The sequence below is a fragment of the Cryptosporidium ryanae genome (genome assembly GCF_009792415.1).
Source record: "Cryptosporidium ryanae isolate 45019 chromosome Unknown contig_26, whole genome shotgun sequence".
In the NCBI taxonomy this organism is placed as follows: domain Eukaryota; phylum Apicomplexa; class Conoidasida; order Eucoccidiorida; family Cryptosporidiidae; genus Cryptosporidium; species Cryptosporidium ryanae.
Window position 1 is genome coordinate 140,113 of NW_027125525.1, and position 19,204 is coordinate 159,316.

At 32.6% G+C, this 19,204-nt stretch overlaps 12 protein-coding genes across 12 annotated transcripts; 7 read left to right on the forward strand and 5 right to left on the reverse strand.

Annotated features, from left to right (window-relative positions):
- Nucleotides 1–27: 27 nt before the first annotated feature.
- On the reverse strand, nt 28–324 carry FG386_001651 (uncharacterized protein; the record flags this gene model as incomplete). Its single annotated transcript, XM_067341044.1, has 1 exon — nt 28–324. One exon carries the CDS (start codon nt 322–324, stop codon nt 28–30), a length of 297 nt encoding a protein of 98 aa, XP_067198115.1.
- A 260-nt stretch (nt 325–584) lies between these two features.
- FG386_001652 (uncharacterized protein) lies at nt 585–3,239 on the forward strand (the record flags this gene model as incomplete). The annotated part of the gene is made up of 1 exon (XM_067341045.1): nt 585–3,239. The coding sequence occupies one exon, from the start codon at nt 585–587 to the stop codon at nt 3,237–3,239; it is 2,655 nt and encodes an 884-aa protein (XP_067198116.1).
- Nucleotides 3,240–3,265: 26 nt separating this feature from the next.
- On the reverse strand, nt 3,266–4,393 carry FG386_001653 (Ced12 family protein; the record flags this gene model as incomplete). Its single annotated transcript, XM_067341046.1, has 1 exon — nt 3,266–4,393. One exon carries the CDS (start codon nt 4,391–4,393, stop codon nt 3,266–3,268), a length of 1,128 nt encoding a protein of 375 aa, XP_067198117.1.
- Nucleotides 4,394–4,632: 239 nt separating this feature from the next.
- Nucleotides 4,633–5,178, reverse strand: FG386_001654 (uncharacterized protein; the record flags this gene model as incomplete). The annotated part of the gene is made up of 1 exon (XM_067341047.1): nt 4,633–5,178. The coding sequence occupies one exon, from the start codon at nt 5,176–5,178 to the stop codon at nt 4,633–4,635; it is 546 nt and encodes a 181-aa protein (XP_067198118.1).
- A 290-nt stretch (nt 5,179–5,468) lies between these two features.
- Nucleotides 5,469–7,394, forward strand: FG386_001655 (DNA topoisomerase I; the record flags this gene model as incomplete). Its single annotated transcript, XM_067341048.1, has 1 exon — nt 5,469–7,394. The coding sequence occupies one exon, from the start codon at nt 5,469–5,471 to the stop codon at nt 7,392–7,394; it is 1,926 nt and encodes a 641-aa protein (XP_067198119.1).
- Nucleotides 7,395–7,535: 141 nt separating this feature from the next.
- Nucleotides 7,536–9,810, reverse strand: FG386_001656 (uncharacterized protein; the record flags this gene model as incomplete). Its single annotated transcript, XM_067341049.1, has 3 exons — nt 7,536–7,559; nt 7,612–9,740; nt 9,804–9,810. The coding sequence occupies 3 exons, from the start codon at nt 9,808–9,810 to the stop codon at nt 7,536–7,538; spliced, it is 2,160 nt and encodes a 719-aa protein (XP_067198120.1).
- Nucleotides 9,811–10,013: 203 nt separating this feature from the next.
- FG386_001658 (uncharacterized protein) lies at nt 10,014–10,892 on the forward strand (the record flags this gene model as incomplete). Its single annotated transcript, XM_067341051.1, has 1 exon — nt 10,014–10,892. The coding sequence occupies one exon, from the start codon at nt 10,014–10,016 to the stop codon at nt 10,890–10,892; it is 879 nt and encodes a 292-aa protein (XP_067198122.1).
- Nucleotides 10,893–11,576: 684 nt separating this feature from the next.
- Nucleotides 11,577–12,209, forward strand: FG386_001659 (uncharacterized protein; the record flags this gene model as incomplete). Its single annotated transcript, XM_067341052.1, has 1 exon — nt 11,577–12,209. The coding sequence occupies one exon, from the start codon at nt 11,577–11,579 to the stop codon at nt 12,207–12,209; it is 633 nt and encodes a 210-aa protein (XP_067198123.1).
- A 319-nt stretch (nt 12,210–12,528) lies between these two features.
- FG386_001660 (secreted alpha beta hydrolyse) lies at nt 12,529–14,910 on the forward strand (the record flags this gene model as incomplete). The annotated part of the gene is made up of 1 exon (XM_067341053.1): nt 12,529–14,910. One exon carries the CDS (start codon nt 12,529–12,531, stop codon nt 14,908–14,910), a length of 2,382 nt encoding a protein of 793 aa, XP_067198124.1.
- Nucleotides 14,911–15,216: 306 nt separating this feature from the next.
- FG386_001661 (uncharacterized protein) lies at nt 15,217–16,506 on the forward strand (the record flags this gene model as incomplete). Its single annotated transcript, XM_067341054.1, has 1 exon — nt 15,217–16,506. One exon carries the CDS (start codon nt 15,217–15,219, stop codon nt 16,504–16,506), a length of 1,290 nt encoding a protein of 429 aa, XP_067198125.1.
- Nucleotides 16,507–16,554: 48 nt separating this feature from the next.
- Nucleotides 16,555–17,052, reverse strand: FG386_001662 (uncharacterized protein; the record flags this gene model as incomplete). Its single annotated transcript, XM_067341055.1, has 1 exon — nt 16,555–17,052. The coding sequence occupies one exon, from the start codon at nt 17,050–17,052 to the stop codon at nt 16,555–16,557; it is 498 nt and encodes a 165-aa protein (XP_067198126.1).
- A 355-nt stretch (nt 17,053–17,407) lies between these two features.
- Nucleotides 17,408–19,192, forward strand: FG386_001663 (SNF5 like protein; the record flags this gene model as incomplete). Its single annotated transcript, XM_067341056.1, has 1 exon — nt 17,408–19,192. The coding sequence occupies one exon, from the start codon at nt 17,408–17,410 to the stop codon at nt 19,190–19,192; it is 1,785 nt and encodes a 594-aa protein (XP_067198127.1).
- Between the last annotated feature and the right edge of the window lie 12 nt (nt 19,193–19,204).

Below are 19,204 nucleotides of genomic sequence, written 5' to 3' on the forward strand. Positions count from 1 at the left end.
TTGCAAGACTAATAGATCGACATTGTTTTATCCTCCATGTAATGTCATAATGAAAGTTATGACATCGGAGTTATTGAGAACATAGTCTTCACCTCCAACTATTTCCCAGTCGCAATTATTTACTAGAACAATAATTCCTGGTTTAATCTTTGTTCCTGTCTCTACAAAATGATCTTTCCTAAATTGAATGATGTTATCCCTTATATAGCTGATCAAAGATTTTAGAGAATTAGATTCAAGATAACTCAGATCAACATCAACGCAGGACTTATTACCAGTAATAACTTCCAAACCTCCGGAGAATTCTATCCTAACATATGCCATCCTTATAGAAAAATAAAAAAATGTATTTGCGACAGATACCAGCGCCATTTTACCCGCTCAAACAAGGTCTCGATATTGCATGATCTGTGAAAATGTTTACAAAAGAATTCGGTTGAAATAAAATTTTTAAGCAAATAAACAAAACTTTGTAGAAATATTTTGCATGTTGGGTTTTGAATGAAACGTTTCTTGAGTTAATATTTTATTTAAAAACAGGAGTTTTTTTGTTAATACTTTATGAATTTCACTTTTGCATCAAAATGTCAAGAAAACACACAAAAGAATCTAAACCTGAAGGAGCTATGGAAATTGGACATGAGTTAGAAGATATAAGTGAGGGTAGAATTAACAATACATTAAAAACAACTGATAATAGAGTTTGTATTGCAGAATCAAATATGAGATTAAGTAATAAATCAAGAAAGGTAGGGATTATTCAACCTGAAAAAGAGGAAATTTCAAGCATTATTGGCAATATATTTTCGGAATTTATATGTCCTATTTGTTTAGACTACTTTATTCTTCCAGTTACAATACCGTGTGGCCATACATTTTGTAGATATTGTATTACACACAATAGACTATTGGGAAAAAACTGTCCAGTTTGCAGACAAGTAATAGGATACAATTTCAAAACGAATATGTCGATACATAATGTTATTATGATGCTTGGAATGACAACTTTTAATAATATAGATACACAAGAAATAGATGCAAGAGAATTGCTTCTTTCGAATGATATCTTTTCAAAAGAATACAGACCAAAATGGTGGCAACTTTGTTTTTGTAAACCAATAATTTCAGTGACACTTTTTAGCAGAATAATTGCGGATGAAATACTAGGAATTGGAGTTGTTTTTGCGGAAGATCTTACCCGTTGTATTATTGATCGTTTTTCAAGAGCATCAATATTGAATAATTCAGAAATTAATGATTTTATCTGGTCAAATGGTGTTTATATGATTGGACCATTTGAAACTCAACTTCTAACTAAATGGATAGGTTGTCCACTTTTACCTTTTGACCATTCAGAAAATAATGAAGAGAAAAAGGAGAATACAGAATTTATTTTGAATAATGACACCTTATTTAAAAATCAAATTAAGCAGTGGGTTGAAGCATGCGTTGCTATGAAGCCAACTATTTTGAATATTGGACAAATTCAATTTACAAAAGCAACGACACATCCAATTATTCGTATAATTAGTGATAGGGTACATCGTGTAGAGTCAAAGATATTTGATTTAGGTTTACTTAGATCTCCATTGCCATGGGATTTAGGAAGACATTCTAAATCTACTATTCAAATTCCGCATTCGTCTGTTAGTACAAATCATTTGTTGATAGTTAACATTAAAGAACATAATCAAATTATAAATGAGTTAAGTGTAGCTAAAAATAAACGCTTAAGTAACGAATCAGATACAAACAAAGATCATGACTGCAATTGGGGTATTGGGGTGGTAGATTTAGGAAGTAGTATTGGGACGATGTTGAAAATACAAACCAAATACCAACTTGATTCGAATGAAACGATTCACTTAGCTGATAAGGTGGAAATAATTACAAAAATTAGACCTATTTCTCATTTAAATAATGAGTTGAATTATATACATAGAAATAATAAACTTTTAACAGAGGAATGGAAATATTTCCGTTGGAGTAATAAGTTAAATCGTGTAGTAAATATCAGTGAATATATTGATGGTTTTACTGAATTTAATGATTACAACTTAAGTAATGTGTCGTTATATAACTCAAAAGTGGAATTAAAAAAAACAGAATACTTTCGTGAGAATGGTATTTGTGAAGGTTACGATTTTAATACACGTACTGAAGAATTAGGGCTGCAGGAAATTGCTGAGTATCTTGAAGTTTATATTCCAGTAAGTGTTAATAGTTCAATTCCATGTGAGGGTGCAGAGAAAACAGAGAATGGAAAATTCTGGTCTGTTATTGTTCACCCTCTCGGAATGGTATTTGGTAGAGGAAAGACAGGTGAACTTGGTCTAAGAAAAGTGGAAATAACAGAAAATAATGGGTACATCAGTAGGGAACATTGCGTTTTCTATTATTCTATTTCAGATAAGAATGAGAGTAATGGCTTTCCGAATTATTCAAAAGAAAAAGCCAAAAATTGGCATGTAAGAGATATTTCTACTTCAGGTACATTTTTAAGGTTGAAACCTTTTAGTAATCCAGTAAGACTTGCACCTGGTATGACTCTTAAGGTAGGACAATGTAAAGTTGAGGTATTTCCTTGTATTACTAGTTCTCTACATCAAAATTCGACTGTTAATTCAATTAACGAATTAGGAATAACGTCTAATGAATTGTTGAATGATGTTCATGGTGGTACAACGAGCTCTACAGATAATTATATATCTGGGTCTTCCCAAGTAATACACGTCAATCAACTTCCAACGAATCCTTCAGATAGCAACATATTGATGTCTCAATTACTAGCAAATCCATATTTCACAGGCATAAACAATAATTTTATTGCACAAATGAACCTTCTGGCCGCATACAACTACATAAATCTATCTGGTTTACCGGTATTTAATGACAATGGTGGGCCTCAGTATTACTCCAATCTACTTGGTGAAGATTCAGTTAGACGATTAATCCCGCTTTCAGACTCACAAAACCTTTACAGGTCTAGAATAGGGGGAACATTTTTACAAAATCTGTTTAATGAATTAAACAACATAAATGGTTCAAATAGAGCCGATAATATAATAACTATAGAAGATGATATTTTAAGCTTAGGAAACTCGCAAAATAATTATTTGGAATTCCAGGGACAACCTGGTTTTGAGATGAGGCCAAGAGAACCCAGAATAACACAAGAAGGCGACGTATCTTTTAATTTAATTAGAGAAATGAACGACAATACACAAAACTCTATTTAATTCTTTATAAAGATAGCCTTTATTAACTAAACATATCTTCTCAAGTTACATATCCTTCTGAATTCAATTGTATTATTTGGTAGACTTTCAATTGTTTGAACCATTGCTATCTGTACGTTTCTTAGGGCTTTATCAAATTCAGAAGCCGTTCCATTGCTTTCTAAAAATCTGACAATGCTAATCCACTCAGAATGAAATCTAATAGCACATACACAAAATAACTCTGAAATAGCACTAAATGAGAATTCGTCGCAAAGTCTAATAAAATTCTTTTTTGCTCTCCTTGTTGCAGTATGAGAAGGTATACCTGGTATTTTAAATACATTTGGAAGTAGGTTAAGATATAAGCAAATCATTGCGGAGATGTTAATCAGAACTGCAGAAAGGGGATATGATGCACTTGTTCCATCTAATTCGGTCTCTCTTTGACTTAGATCAGAAGTGATAGAATCAGATTCTGATATCTTCGGTAGGAACAAATGGAAATTTTTATTGTCATTTTCATTCATTCTTGGATTTGTATTAAACGGTGTAAGCGTAGCATTATAGTTTGTATTACATGAATTGATACCAATGGGTGTTTTGCAAGGACTGTTAGCATTACTTAAATTTGAAAGGTTTGTGTAAGAAGGGTTGAAGTTATTCATATTAGAGTTTTTATATTGATCATTTAAAGTGTATTTTTGTGATTCCGTTAATATTCTTTTGAATACACTTCTATATTGTTCTGCAAAGTAAACCATGTTTTCGAGAGTAATAAGACCCCCACATTTGAATTCACACCTTGGGTCACTACTCTGAAATCCTAAGAGTTTCCAGTTTTTTGAAATTACATTAATCTCAGGAAAATTGGGGTATGCAAGTGACCAGTAATTTTGAAAAAGTTGTTCATGATGCGGATCAACACAGCTTAATGTAGTTTGACATTTTTTTCTCAGAAACCCTAAGATTCTTTTTTCTTTGGGGAATTCAAGTAGTTTACTTGTTATATAATATTTTAGTCTTCTGTAAAATGTTTCTTTGTCATCTATTCTACTTAATTCAATCACCTCACTTAATTGTGTGTTGTCCACATTACTGTTTCTATTAAGAATTGTTACTTCCGGAATAAATGAATCTTTGACTGACGAAGATCGAGATACAAAAGAAGACATTAGAGTTTAATGGTTAGCTAACAAAACTTATTTAAAAATGGCACAGGTGGTATATCTGCACGAATTCTGGTCGTCAAGAAAGTAAATAGGCGCGTGTAGTTGGCATGTATTTTTCCGTGCTAATAGATTTGTTTCGGCCAATTGACTATTTAAGTAAAGTTTATATTACTATTTAAAATATAATTATTTTTATTAATTAAAATAAAGATATTACATCTTGAGTGAGTTTACTATTTATCTTATACAATGTTGGTTTTGTCGATTACATTTTCTTTTTTTTCATCAATCCCTTCAAGAAATGAGTATGCAACATATGAGAATGCAATTCTTGAAATTGTTAGACAAGAAGCATTTATAAAAAATGCAATCCAAACAGGTATATTATTATCGTACATCTGATTTTTGTAATACAAATAGAACAACGTTGACATTAAAAAAGAGGCAACAACCTCTAAAATAAGTCTTACATATGTGTATATTGTGTAAATTTTCATCGTTTCTTTGTTACTGGTTGTGATTGAATAAAATCCTAGTAAACCGAAAAAGGAGCAAATAACTGAAAATAGTACAAATACAGTACTAACATTTACTGAAGACGCCAAGTCATAGGATGCCTGTATTACAGAACTTAAATCCGAGATGCAAACGACATATAGTGCCAACTTTGCGAGATCTCTCGGAAGTGGTTTGATAAATTTTTTCTCAAATAAACCAGATGGTAATTCTTTATTCGTACTGATGTTTTCATTCTTTTCTATGCCTTTTAATGTTGCCTTTTTTTCCATTTTGAAGTATATCACAGCTCAAATTTTTTTTACACGCATTATATAGGTGCTAGTATTTTTTTAACACTAAATTATATAGAAAAAGTCGGGGTGAAAGTGTGCAACTGGAAAAAAGAGAAGTTATTCACACAAAAAAAAATATGCCGAGAATTGGTTTATAAACATCCTTTACCCACGATTATTAAGTAATTTAGACTATATTTTAATAATGACAGTTTCGCGCCGCTTATTATTGGATTTAGAAGGTATATATATTCATTTAAATTTTTAAAATTAGCGTATTTTTAGAGATGAAAAACGAGGTACCAAGTGAGACGGTTACAGTTAGCTCAGTAAAGCGGAGGAAGATTATTAAAAAGGCTGAGATGGATTATGAACCTTTGAATAAATGGTGGGAGCATCCTCCAAGAGAAGAATCTGGAGCTCAGTGGGAGTACCTTGAGCACCAAGGAGTAATGTTTACACCTCAATACCAGGTTCATAATAAACCATTGATTTATGATGGGGAGAGGATACAACTTCCTCCTGAAGCTGAGGAAATAGCGAGTTACTGGGCACAGCTAATTGACACCGATTGGGCTCAAAAAGAAAAGTTTAGAGAAAATGTAAAGAAGGCATTTATAAACTCAATCCCGACTGATCATGTACTCCATAATAAAATTGAGTGGGACAAATGTGATTTTAAGCTTATTAGAGAACACTTTGATGATGAAAAAGAAGCAAAGAAGAATCTTTCTAAAGAAGAGAAAGAAGAACAGAAAAAAGTTAAAACCGAGCAGGAGTCACCATTTTTATATGCATTGGTAGATTGGATAAGGGAAAAGGTTGGAAATTTTAGGGTAGAGCCTCCTGGCTTATTTAGAGGTAGAGGTGAACATCCGAAGTCCGGGATGTTAAAAAGAAGAATATTTCCTGAGGAAGTAATTTTGAATCTTGCAGAGGATGCACCTGTGCCGAAGGTACCAAGTAGTATGAGCGGACATGCTTGGAAAGATATCTTTCATGATAATAGTGTCACATGGCTTGCATATTATAGGGACACTATAAACAATCAATTTAAATACGTTTTTTTATCTGCTTCTAGTGGATTTAAAGGGATGAGTGATTATAACAAGTACGAAAAGGCAAGGAAACTGAAAAACTATATCGATGATATTAGAGGCGATTATCGTAAAAAAATGACAAGTGGTGATATTACTCAGAGACAATTGGGAACAGCAACATATTTAATTGATTTTTTGGCCTTAAGAGTAGGTGGTGAAAAAGATACGGACGAGGAAGCTGATACAGTTGGATGTTGTTCTTTAAGAGTAGAGCATATCACATTTAATAAAGAAGAGAAGTCCATAACGTTGGATTTTTTGGGAAAAGACTCAATAAGATATTTCAATACAGTTGTAATAGATCCCGCTGCGTTTAATAACCTAATGATTTTTTGCAGAAACAAGGATAAAATGGAGAACGTGTTTGACCAAATTAACACCAGCTCTTTAAATCAATATTTAAAATCAATTATGCCCGAGCTTTCTGCTAAGGTATTTCGTACATTTAACGCATCTATTACACTTGAGCGTGAACTCTTCAAATTGACTAGTACAACATCCAAAGTAAAAATCGAGTCGATTAAAATTGAGAAAAAAGAATTAGATTGTACAGATAAATCTATGCTTAATAATCATGTGGATATTACAAATGTAAATGATATTTTGAGATTTTACAATGATGCTAATAGAGAGGTCGCAATTTTATGTAATCATCAAAGATCGATACCGAAACAACATGAATCATCAATGGAAAAAATGATTAGACAACAAAGTGAATTACAAGAGGATCTGAAGATATGCGAGGCATTTCACAACTTGGTTAAAAAGAATAGCAGATCTATATCTATGTCTAATCTCCCAAAACTTTCAACAGAAGTTTCATTCAATGGCAAACCAAGGAAATATCCGGTAAACTTGAATTCAAGTCTAGAAGCAGTTGAAAAGAAGATGGATTCAATAAAAAATAAGCTTTCAAATTTGGATTTGAAGATAAAAATAAAGGATGATAATAAAACCGTGGCGTTGAATACTTCAAAAATAAATTACATGGACCCTAGAATTTCGGTTGCATTTTGCAAGAAGTATGAATTACCAATCGATAAAATATTTAATAGGAGCTTGAGAACAAAATTTCCATGGGCAATGTATACTAGATCAGATTTTGCATTTTAACGCCATCAGTTCGTAGATATCTACCTAAATTATATTTTTTTCTCCTGTTTGGCCTGAATTTAATTAATTTTGTTCCAGGATGTATTATTTCTTTATGAATCTCATGATTATGATTAATGTTTTGGGTTTGTTCTCTATGGATCATTTCTCTTTTGTCATTGAACTCTAAAATTTCACTTGTGGTCTTTGAACCTGTTATATTCTTTTTAATGGTTACTCTGCTCTTAAGTAGCATTCTGTTTTTGCTGCTTGGCAAATTTCCTATAATTAAGTTATTTATGACTTCTTTAACTATACCTGCTAACGATTCATTTCTGGTGTCCAAGTCTTCATTATCAATTAATTCGTTAATTAACGAAAGAGGATTCATTAATTGTATTCCTGTTATTCCTTGTTCAAGGAGTGTAAGAATTAATTTATCAGTTACGTGATTATTTGGACCTAAAACGATCCAAATCGATGGTCTTTTTTGAATTAGTAATGCTTTTTGCCTTTTTAAAGAAAATTCAATGAATTGTTTTGTCACTTGCCTTATGTTGCTATCTTTACTTAGAGGAATTTTTACAATTCTAGTAGTTTTTAGGTACAAACGCAATATTGGAAGAAGTAAAACTGATATCATTTTTTCATCAAAGTCATATTCCAACTTATTAAACTTTTTGGAATATAAATCTTTTTCAAGTTGTTTAAGTTGTTCAATAAATTCCTCAGAGTGACTTTGAAAAATATGGTCAGTATGAAAATCGGAAATAATATCAATTATTACTATGTCCTTACCAGTAATGATAGTTGAAATATTTTCAATAACCTTTCTGCGTTTAGTGAAAAACATAGAGTCATATAAGATAAATTCAGTTGGGTTTATATAATTAACAATTCCATTATTAATAATAGTCTCTGTTGGAGAATAGTAATAAACTGCCTTTGTTAACCTTTCTTGCAGTGAAAGCGGAGTTGAAACAATAATCTGATTTATTACAAGGATAATCTGAAATAAATCAACAAATATTGGTCTCTTTTCATCTTCAATATATTCAATAATTGAACTTTTGTCATTGATATCTTTCCTTATATTTTCTGATGTGATTAGAAATGGTTGCAATATACTAACTATACCAGTATGTAAATTTACATCAGAATCTAATTTAAATTCTTCTGTACATATCAAATAAACATCATCTTTTAACTTATGTTCGTATACCTTAAGAACTGCAACCAAAAATGCAGGAATTTGTAGCGAGATTTTAATTTTTGGATAATATGGTGGTTTGTAAGGGGAGGAACTAGAACAGAAAAGTAAATTTAACCAAAATAATAATACATTCTGTATTTCTAGAAACAGTGAACTCCCGCATGTAACGAATACTCCACAACACCAAGTATTTGATTCAATGAATCTTTCTATCTTATTAAATATTAATGGCGCATGGAAATTTCCAAACATTTGAAATTCATTACATATATCAAGCAACTGTTTAATTGTACATTGAAAGTAATTGCCACACTTTTTGTATTTACAACGTTGAAAGTCTAAGCAAATATTGTTCATTTTATTTCCTTCAGCTTGCGTATATTTTTCATTCAGTTGACTTACTGTGAGGTTATTTTCAATAAGAGTGTTTGGGTTATGTTTTCCAAAAACTTTGTCTTCAAACAGAATATTATATATGAAACCAAAAAGAGTGTTTTGTGTTTCATATTCAAGTAAATGATCCTTACTTAAATGCTTGTTTTCATTAAAATCATTCAATTCAAACTCTTCATAGTAGTTAAATAAGCTGGGTAACAGTAAAAATCTTCCCCATTTCAGTATTACTTCTATTGCGAGTAAAATATGTAGAGTGATAGGAAATGGTCTCGACTTCAAAAAACTCAAACAACCAATGATATCGTGCATACCCTGAAGATATGAACATCCAAGATATTCGCACACAATGATTGTAACAATCACTATTCGATCAACAAGGGGAGTCTCGGATAAATTTGAAAAGGTATCATTTTCGAATTCGTTAAGGAGTTGATGTATTGTACTCTCAACATAGTTATTGCTGTTGGCTACTTCTGATATAAATTCACAAATATTATTTACTCCATAAAATTTTTTTGGTATTTCTGGATAGTTAATTTCACCTAAGTTTGAAGATGGCCTAAATCTCTTTGCATCATCTCTAATTAATTTGTAATTTAGATTGTTGTTTTCTAGTTTAAAAAATTCTGATTCATTGTAATTAAAATTTTCGGTTTTGTTTCCTGTATATTTTGAAACAAATTCAGTAATAGAATTTATCTTATGTAAATCAATCCGAAACAAAAGACACCAAATTCTGTAATCAAACCAAAAATGGTCTTTTTGTGAAAATATATTAATGGGTTATTGAGTGAAACAATAATGATAAAAAACAAACTTACCACACATGAATAACCATTATTTAATACATAAATCAAAATTTGATATTAGATCATATAACTTCGAAATACATACGCCGTTTGCAAATATCTTATTAGCTAAACACTGGGCGCTCAATAAAGTTATAGCTTGCTTTAAGAAAGAGTCAGTTATACATGGAATTATTTATCGATAAAATAATCTATTAGAGTCTAATTTCGTATAAATGAGACATGATTATTGGAAATATACTTATACTGACATTGATATATGTTAGTTTTAGTTTAGGAAGTTGTTTTATTTCATCATTTTCAAGTCCTGTCGTTTTTGTTTATTCCATCATTAGGACGATCGATGGAATGGAGGAAAATATCAAACATATTAGTAATTCGATGGACCTATCGTTACAAAACTTTTTATCTAATCATGTTTTTGATCAAAGAAATGAAGCTCTTTTAAAACCTCTCACAATAAATGCAGATTATCACGGAACTATTTCTCCATATGAAATGAACTTTAAACCTACACTTTCTACTTGTAGATTCAACAAGGAATTTATGCAGAATATTAACTCAAATATCAGTCTAGCTATGTATCAATCACAAAATTATACCTTATTCACTTTCAACAATAGCAGATTTGATGTTGAAGTTGAGAATCTTTTGTCTGTTAATAATAATGATAAGCACCGCGAAGAAATATTAAAAAAAATGTATAAAATAGGAATTTTGGATAAATACAACGATGATACAGACCCTTATTATAATCACACTCAGATGGTGGAAACAACTATTTCACAAGGGAAAAATTTTGTTAAAGGTTTAGATTTAGTTAATACTGATTCAATGGCAATCACATCTATAGGTAAAGAGATGAGCGATTCAAGTATTAGTACACCATTTAGTCTTAGATATTACGGGAACGAGGATTTATTTAAAAGCTCATTATATGATAGTTCAAATGGTATGATAGATATAGAGGAATTCAAATATCATACTTACTATATTAGCCACTACACCAATCAACTAATTTCTTTATTTGCAATTGGAATATCATTGCGATTTTTCTATACAAATAAATCAATTAAAAGAAAGCTGAGTTTGGTTAAATAGTTATAAGTAAATGGGTTATATATACTACTACTTTTGTGATTATTTCTATCTCTTATCTAGAAAAACTACATAAAAGCGTCTAGTGAAAAATGGGCGATTTTCCTACTAATATTTAAGAGTAGTATATTCTATATATTTAGTATAAAATTATTTAATCTGAACTTCCTTTATGGTGTAAACTTTTATTAAATATACAATTTAATCTTTCTTACGTGCTTTGTTCCAGATTTCAGCAATAATGAATAAGTCGAGATTGTTTTAGTTCTTAAGAATAGTATGTAGAAACAAATACTAGGTAAAATAAAAGTTATCGCCTACTAAAAGCAATTACAATTTATTTTGCGATATAAAGTAGTAATCGAAACTCAATTTTTCTTTACTGATATTACGTTAATAGTACCAAAGCAAATTCCAATAACAATCTTTAGTTTGACTAAAAAGAGAATCAGTTTATTAAAGATGTAACAAGCGTTAATCTAATAAATAATAAATAATGTAGAAGGCTATCAAGAAAAATTCGCTTAAAAAAATAGGTGGCATTGAACCATCAATAAAGGGAAAAACAGGGCAAACATTAATCGAGATAAGAAGTCGCAACATTTCATAACATTTATTGCGTTTTATCTACGTATAACTGCGGTAAAATTTTTTTTAACAATAAACCTAAAATCCAAGAAAAAAGAGATGAGAGAGATAACCAACATCTTAAAATCAATCAACTGTACGTCAAGGAGTGTAATTCGTTTATTGCTAGTATTTTTTACGATATCTTATGTTTCAAAGGCATCATCCATTGTAAGCTCGACCGTTTGCGACGCAATATGCACTGCTGCATCAGATACAGCATCTCAAGTTGCGTCACATGCTGCCTGTCAATCACTTGGAGAGGTAGCTTGTCAACATATAGGAAGTGCTTTATCTAACATTGCAGGAGACACTGTTAGCGATGCTGTATGCCATACTGCCTGTCATATTGCAACGAATACAGCTTCCGATTCTACATGTGGAATAGTTTCACATGTGGCATCAGATGCAGCATGCAATGCGGCCTGTCAGTTCATAGGAACTGCTGTAGGATATACAACTAACGATATTACCTCAGGAATAGCTTCGGAAATGACAAGTGCACTTTTAGCAAGATCCGTAACAACGTATGCAACAGAGACTTCCTCTAATTTACAATCACTTACAATTTCAATAATGATTTCGAATGCATTGACTTTGATTCAAGTTTTTGTGTCACTTTTTGGTATGGGTTTCAACATATACTCTCAGATAAAGTATCTTTATATAAGAAAACCTTACTACGTGAGATAAATATGATTTTATTAAAAATTAAAAGGTAAAAATATAAGCATTAATTGTGGCAAATATTGTTACTCATTATAGTTCAATTTAATTTATTAGCTGTCAAACTAATAATAGTTATTTTCACGATGTAATTGTATTTCATGTAAATTTTTTGACATGCAATATCAAATTTGTATGATTGTGGCGGAAACGACAATACTTTTAAAAAAAGTTACCGCCATGAATTAGTACCATGTGAATTCCAACGAATATGCTTCAAACGTAAATTCACTAGAGTTAATTTAAGCTGATATGTGAATGTTTAGTTATCCAAATAGAATTCACGATGTGTAAACTCCTACTATTTTTCTGTACTCTGCTGTTTACTATTAGTAGGATTAATGGAGAGCATTCTATAAAAGGTATTTTAAATCGTCACCATTTAGAAGATGCCCGTGATGACATATGTTATGCTCTCATTTTATCTTCTGGATCAAATAAAGGACCTTGGCAAGCTGGGGTTGTACGTGGTATTGCACAAAAGTACCATGATAATGGGAAGAGGTTAAGGTGGGATCTTGTAGGAGGAACCTCCATAGGTGCAACAAATGCACTTGCTTCCCAGTTTCATCCTCCAGGTGAAGAACTAGCTTGGACAACAGAATTAGTTATTATGTGGAAAATGACTAGACAGAAGGATATAACTACATGTAAAACTCCATTAAAGAAGAATTATGCTGGCTGGGCACTTGCTTTTTTAAAAGGTTGGATCAGACCGAAAAGTCCTTTTAGATTTCTTTGTGACAACTCACCGGCAAGAAAGTTGTTAAGGGAGTTATTTCTGCACAGAAAACACAGACAACGTCTTTTTTTTACGAATACAATGCGATATACGGACAGAACAGCACACGTCTTTACTGAACAATTAGAATTAGAAGAGATTATAGAAGCTGTGATAGGTTCTGGAACAATTCCGGGAATATTCCCAATAAAATATTTGCGCAATCTTGGTTACCACGTAGATGGTGGTTTCATTGCTGCTGGGGACCTTGAAACTGCAATAAAGCGTTGCATAGCTGTTGGAAAAGCCAAAACTCCTAGGGATGTAGTTATTGATTTTATTTCTGCAGAGAAACCACGAAGTTTAAAAAGAAGTAATTTTATTTTGGAAGGTGATGACAATAGGAGTCCGGATCAACTTCCTCTTTATCACCTACTGTTACAATCATTTGGAATTCTTACTGATTTGGTTTCTGCAACATCAGTTGTTAGGCAAATAATATCTAAATATCCAGATGTAACTATCAGATATTTAATTCAGCCGAATGAAGAAGCACTAATGTGGATACCTGGTGTTATTGTAGACTTTTCTCAGTGGAAAAAACTTCACAGAGCAATTGAGGCAGGATATAAATCAGGGTACAATGCTTTGCCAATGACGGGGGAAAAATTAAAAAGCATTATGGAACCTGCAGAAACTTACTTTCACCCACCTGATCCCGTTGATGTCAGTTCAATTCTTGAACAATATTACCGAGATTGCGAGGCCAGAAGAGTATCAAGCGGTTTCAGACCTATGGGATTAGATGAGGTGACATTGTATCTTTTAGCAGCGAATGTAGAAAAAGCAGTAAAAACAGTTTTTACTGAGATTTCTCCATACAAAGGAATATTTCTATATAAGGACTCGATTACTTTTGCAACATTTATGGGACCATTTTTTATTACAAAGAGGTGCATAGATCTGATGAGTTATTTTGCTGCTGCGAGAGGAGTTAGATCGCCAACAAAGAGCCAGTATTCTCTTTGGGTTGGGAAGCTATGCAACATAATTGCTGCAACCGTAAATGAGTACAACTCAGGTGAAATTAGAAACCTTTCCAAACAATATCATGTAGAAGAGTTACCAATAAGTTCTGAAGGAGATAATTTAGAGGGAAGAAATTTTTCGGAAGAGTTCTTTGGAGTAACTCCAGATGTTTATGTTGAAGAAAATAATGATGATGATATTTATGGAATAAAAGATATTGATTCAACTAGTATTGCGACTAAAATAAGAAATTTAATTTTTGCATTATCAAATGATAACAAACACGTTGTTGGGGTAACTTTTCAAGAATTTACAAATACAAAAAGGATAATTGCAGGTTTAAAGCAATGTGTTAATATTCTTTTAACTGATTTACAGGAAAAGTTGGATCAAATTAACCCTGGTGCTGTGTTAAGGCGTGCTTTATCACTTAAGGAGAGAAGGTTAAAAAATGTTTACCAGATACTGAATTCATTTGTGGAAATACTGAAAACGTTGAATGAAGATATTCAGAAGTTTTATAAGACGACCGTTGCGATAGACTCGTTCTTCCGGTCATCGAGCAGCACCTCTTTAAAGGCAAATAAACTTTTAAAGTACATTGAAGACAAGCAAAAAAAAGGTGTATACTCCGCAAAATTAGAAGATATAATAACACTGTTGTCTCTTTATGAGAACTATGTAGAGAAGCTACAAAGTATAAGGGTAAAGGAGTTCAGCACAAGGAGGCTTGTAGTTGATTCTAGACACTCGCAGTTAATTCTTGCAAAGATAATAGTTGCGCTCAAAGATCAAACTAAAAACATGCCAACAGTGCTTGATGGAAAGTCCATGGAAAGCATTTCTGAATCAATCAATAGGTGCACAAATATAGTTGATGAACTATCCAAACCCAACTTTTCAGACAAGGAGACATAGTTTAACTCCTAATAATAGTTAGTAACCCAATATTACTATTCAGAGAATATTTTTAGCAAATGTTTTTTTACTGTTTCTAATAATGTTTTGTTTTTTGAGAGCAATTTATTCTAATCGAGTCTCTGTTCCATTTTTCATAGAATTCTCTGGTTTTTATTTCGCTCTTCGTTACCTTTATTTTTTTTATTAGCTAAAACCTCCCGCCTTGTTGATTATAGACCTTCTACCCCAGCGCCTACTATCTAACCGATTTTTCAGTTTACTGCAAACTCGTCTCAAAAATAGTTTACTTTTTTTTTTTCTAAAATGTCGAAGATTTTTACACTTTGTTTTTCAATTTTTGCCATCTTAAGATATGTATCGGGTTCATGCTGTGGGGAAAAAGCTGATGTTGAATCAAGTGGTCCTTTAAATGACTACACATTGACACTTCAAAAGCGAGCTTCCATGGCAAATAAGGAACAAATAAAAACTGCGATTATGTACACAAGGACATATGTATCAGATAGATTTGAACAATCTCTCACGACGCTATCACTTGGAGGCGTGCACAAAGTGAATAAAACCGAAAAAGCGTTATCAAAGAACTTCAAAGAATGTGCCAAATTGGGTATCGCCACTTTCTGTCGTGACTTTGCCAGATTTATCTTGCTTGAGATGTCTAGAACACCAGATGATGTTATCAGAGAGATAACTGCAGAGGTTACAGGTGAGAATAGTAGAGCCTCAATAATCGAACTTCAGATCCCAGAATCGGAGGTTAAGGAGAGAAAGCATTCTTCAGCTATTGACTCTCCAGATTCACCTTCATCTTCATCTTCTTCTTCTTCTCCCACTTCAGGACTTTCTGGACGGGAATCCACTGAAAAGGTATTGAAATCTCCGAGCAAAGTTTCACAAAAATCAGATGGTTCTCCTAGATCAGCAGTCTCTCCAAGTAGAGTTGGATCTTCAAGTAAGTCAACGGAGTCAAGCAAGTCATCAGATAAGACAAGTAAGTCATCCGTTAAAACAAGAAAGTCATTATCTAGCTCTTCAGAGCACTCGGCTCCTAGGTCATCGGACAGAGCAGCTAAATCTTCAGAAAAGAAGATTAAATCATCAATGAGATCAGGAGGAGGTTCTGAGTCTGTCTCTGGAGTATCTGTTAGATCTCCTGAGCACTCCGCTACAAAACCAATGAGCTCAAGCAGATTACAATCCCGACATGAAAAGACGATGTCCCTTGAAGCTGTCACTGAAATAGAGCATCTCACTCCTGATGGAAGACTTGTGAAGGAAGGAAAGTTTGTAAGCGGTGACTTGGTCAAAAGGGAGGAATTGAATGAGGAGACAATTTTATTGGTCGCAAGATCAGTAATGTTACTTATCGAAGACGAGCTCAACAATCGGGGATTGACTATTGATACAGCAACTAGAGATATTTTGTCTGTTGTAAAAGAGACAGTTTTTAGTAAATTTGAACATTCTCTCGCGAAGAGAATAAAGGAAGACCCATACATTTCTGCATCACCTGGTGTTGAGAGATTCTTATGGTCATACCTTTTCTATGCAGAGGCGGACATCAGTAACTCTGGTAACAATACAGAAAGTTAAATTTCTAATACTTCTATGGAGTCCGTTGATACGTGTATCAATGGTTATCTAACCCTCCATCAGATTTGCAGTGATTGGCTCCACTAACAGACCAAAATCATCTTTTTTTTTAATTTGTGTTGAGTTTGTTCTGCAAACCGAGTGACCCCTAGTAGTGATATCTGGAGATAGTATTCCAGTTCCTAGGTTATTTTTGTTCGTGTCTAAATGTTGGGATTTGGAATTTGTTTCATTTACTGCTGTTGTATTCGTTTCATTTATTACTGTCGAGACTAGGGAGATCGTGTATTCATCCCGGATGAAGGTTCCACCTGCTCTATGGTGAATCTTCATGTATAAAGGACCTCCCTCACTGCTTCCGGTCCTGCTACATGGCAAACTACACCTAACATCAGGTCGTCCTGGAGGATTTGAATTCATAATTATATCAGCAATATCTCTACTAACATACTCCTCCAGCTTAGAAGTAAAGGATAGGGAATATGTGGCAGGGCGAGTGTAGATCAAATTAAGAATACCACAAACAACTATGCATTTAAACCTCATCTCCCCTTGATATCTCTTATTCGCCACACGAAATATAACTCCAGTTCATATCTTGTAGTGGGGAACAGGAAACTGTGGGGCATTACCAAATAATACGTTTACAGTATAGAACCTACTTTATTACTTTTGTCTAGAACGGAAACCTAACGAATGTAGAAGCAGAAAATAAAGAATTGGAATAGAGATATTAATCAAACGATATTTTTCATTTCTAATAGTGAGGTGTTTCAAATTTATCATTGAACATAAATATATGAAACTTTATTTGGTTTTTACAGAGCAAAACATATTTTCTTTATATCAGCGCCTTTTTTTTTTTTAATATTTATAATGGCAATTAAAAGTTGTTATTAATATGGGAAGAAAAAGAGGATCAGGAACATATCTTAGTAAAGACAATGAAGAATGTCAAAATATTGAAGCTTCATATTCACCTTATAATGAATCTAAAAAAAAATTGTTTTTTGAGGATCCTTTAATGGACAATATTCAGATGGAAAATATTACTATATCTGATGTTAGAAGAATAACAAATAAAACATTCGACTTTCTACGTAGTACAGGGTTAAGGCAAACACACATATCTGCAACATCGGGGATAAATCAATCAATTTTAAGCATTATCCTTAGAGATCCAGGAACGAAAACTATTTCTTTAAATAGGAAAAGAGATATTATTTTAAAGCTCTGTGAATATTATAGGAAAGTTAACGAAGGCGTTATTTCACATGACCCACAAACTGCACCAAAAATATGTACTCGAAAAAAGAGTGCCGAAGTTATTCAAAAAAGGAGAACAGAGGACACGATCTTGAAAGAAAGTCTAATCAAAGACAAGACCGTTGAGGCCAATTTAGAAACTGACCATGACTTGCAGCTTGCTGAAAGTAAAAATTTAGGATATGGCAATGAAGAAATGGGTACTCAGAATAAAAGATTGATTAATTACACAAATTCAAATGAGCATTTTAGCACTTCTCAAAGGGACAAGCCGTCAATGGAACCCCTTGATTCCAATGAAAACTGCAAAGGTTGTTATATATTTGATTTGTGTGTCAACTGCTTCAATAAAGGAGTAAAATTTGAAAAAAAACTTTTGGAATTCAAAGGAACTAACAGTGGTCCAATTCTATCATTTATTAATGGTACCCACAACTTGGAATACTTAGATCTGGAATCAACAAGTTATATTGAAAATACAATTCCTACTTTTGAAGATAAAAGTTCGTTCTTAAAATTGGTAATGACTTATCCAATACTTATCCCACTAACCTTTAACATAAGACACTACACGGTAAATGAGGTAAATGACTCCACTGGGGATAACAGGAACTCTAGTCACATCAATAAATCAAACCCTGTCGCATTTCTATCTTCTATTAAAGGGAAGGGATACAAAGCTGACAATTTCATCTGGTGTTCTACCTCAGATACAGAATTACTGTGGGGCTACATAGAAAATCTTTGTCGCGAAAGGCATCTATCATTATTCGTAAGTGACAAAAACAAGAGAAAAGCATTCTTATGGTTAAAAAAAGAAATTCAGAATTATAAAAATCTTTATTTAGAATTCCTATATGTTATTTCAAAATCAGGAATTCATCCGGCAAGCAACCCTGATTTAATTTGCGAAATACATCTAAACGAAACACATGATGATGTTGTTATCATTGATAAGTTTAAATGGAACATCTCACAATCACCCTTTTTGTTGAAGAAACATATTGGTTGCATTGTATCTGATATAAAGCTCCCTCATGAACTGTATTCTGTTTTACTCCACAGCGCATTAAAACAACTTTTCGATTCAATTATAAACTTCATGGAAAATATCGATGACGAAAATATCAATTTTTCATTGGACTTTAACGCTGGTGAATTGCAGAATCCTAATTCTTATAAAACCGACGATACGTCTAGTATCTACTCCTCTGGCGCCAACTCTACTGTAAATGAGAGAGACCTACACTCGGACGACAATATGGAGGTTGTCTCCACAGGAAAAATAATAAAATGGGGAGATGAAGCTGATTTAGAGTACGATTCAGACGATAATGCAATAATATATCCAATAATTGAAAGTGCCGCTGTTAAAAAACAAATAGAAAATAAAAACCGATTTACCAAAAGAAAACTCTAATATTTAGACAAT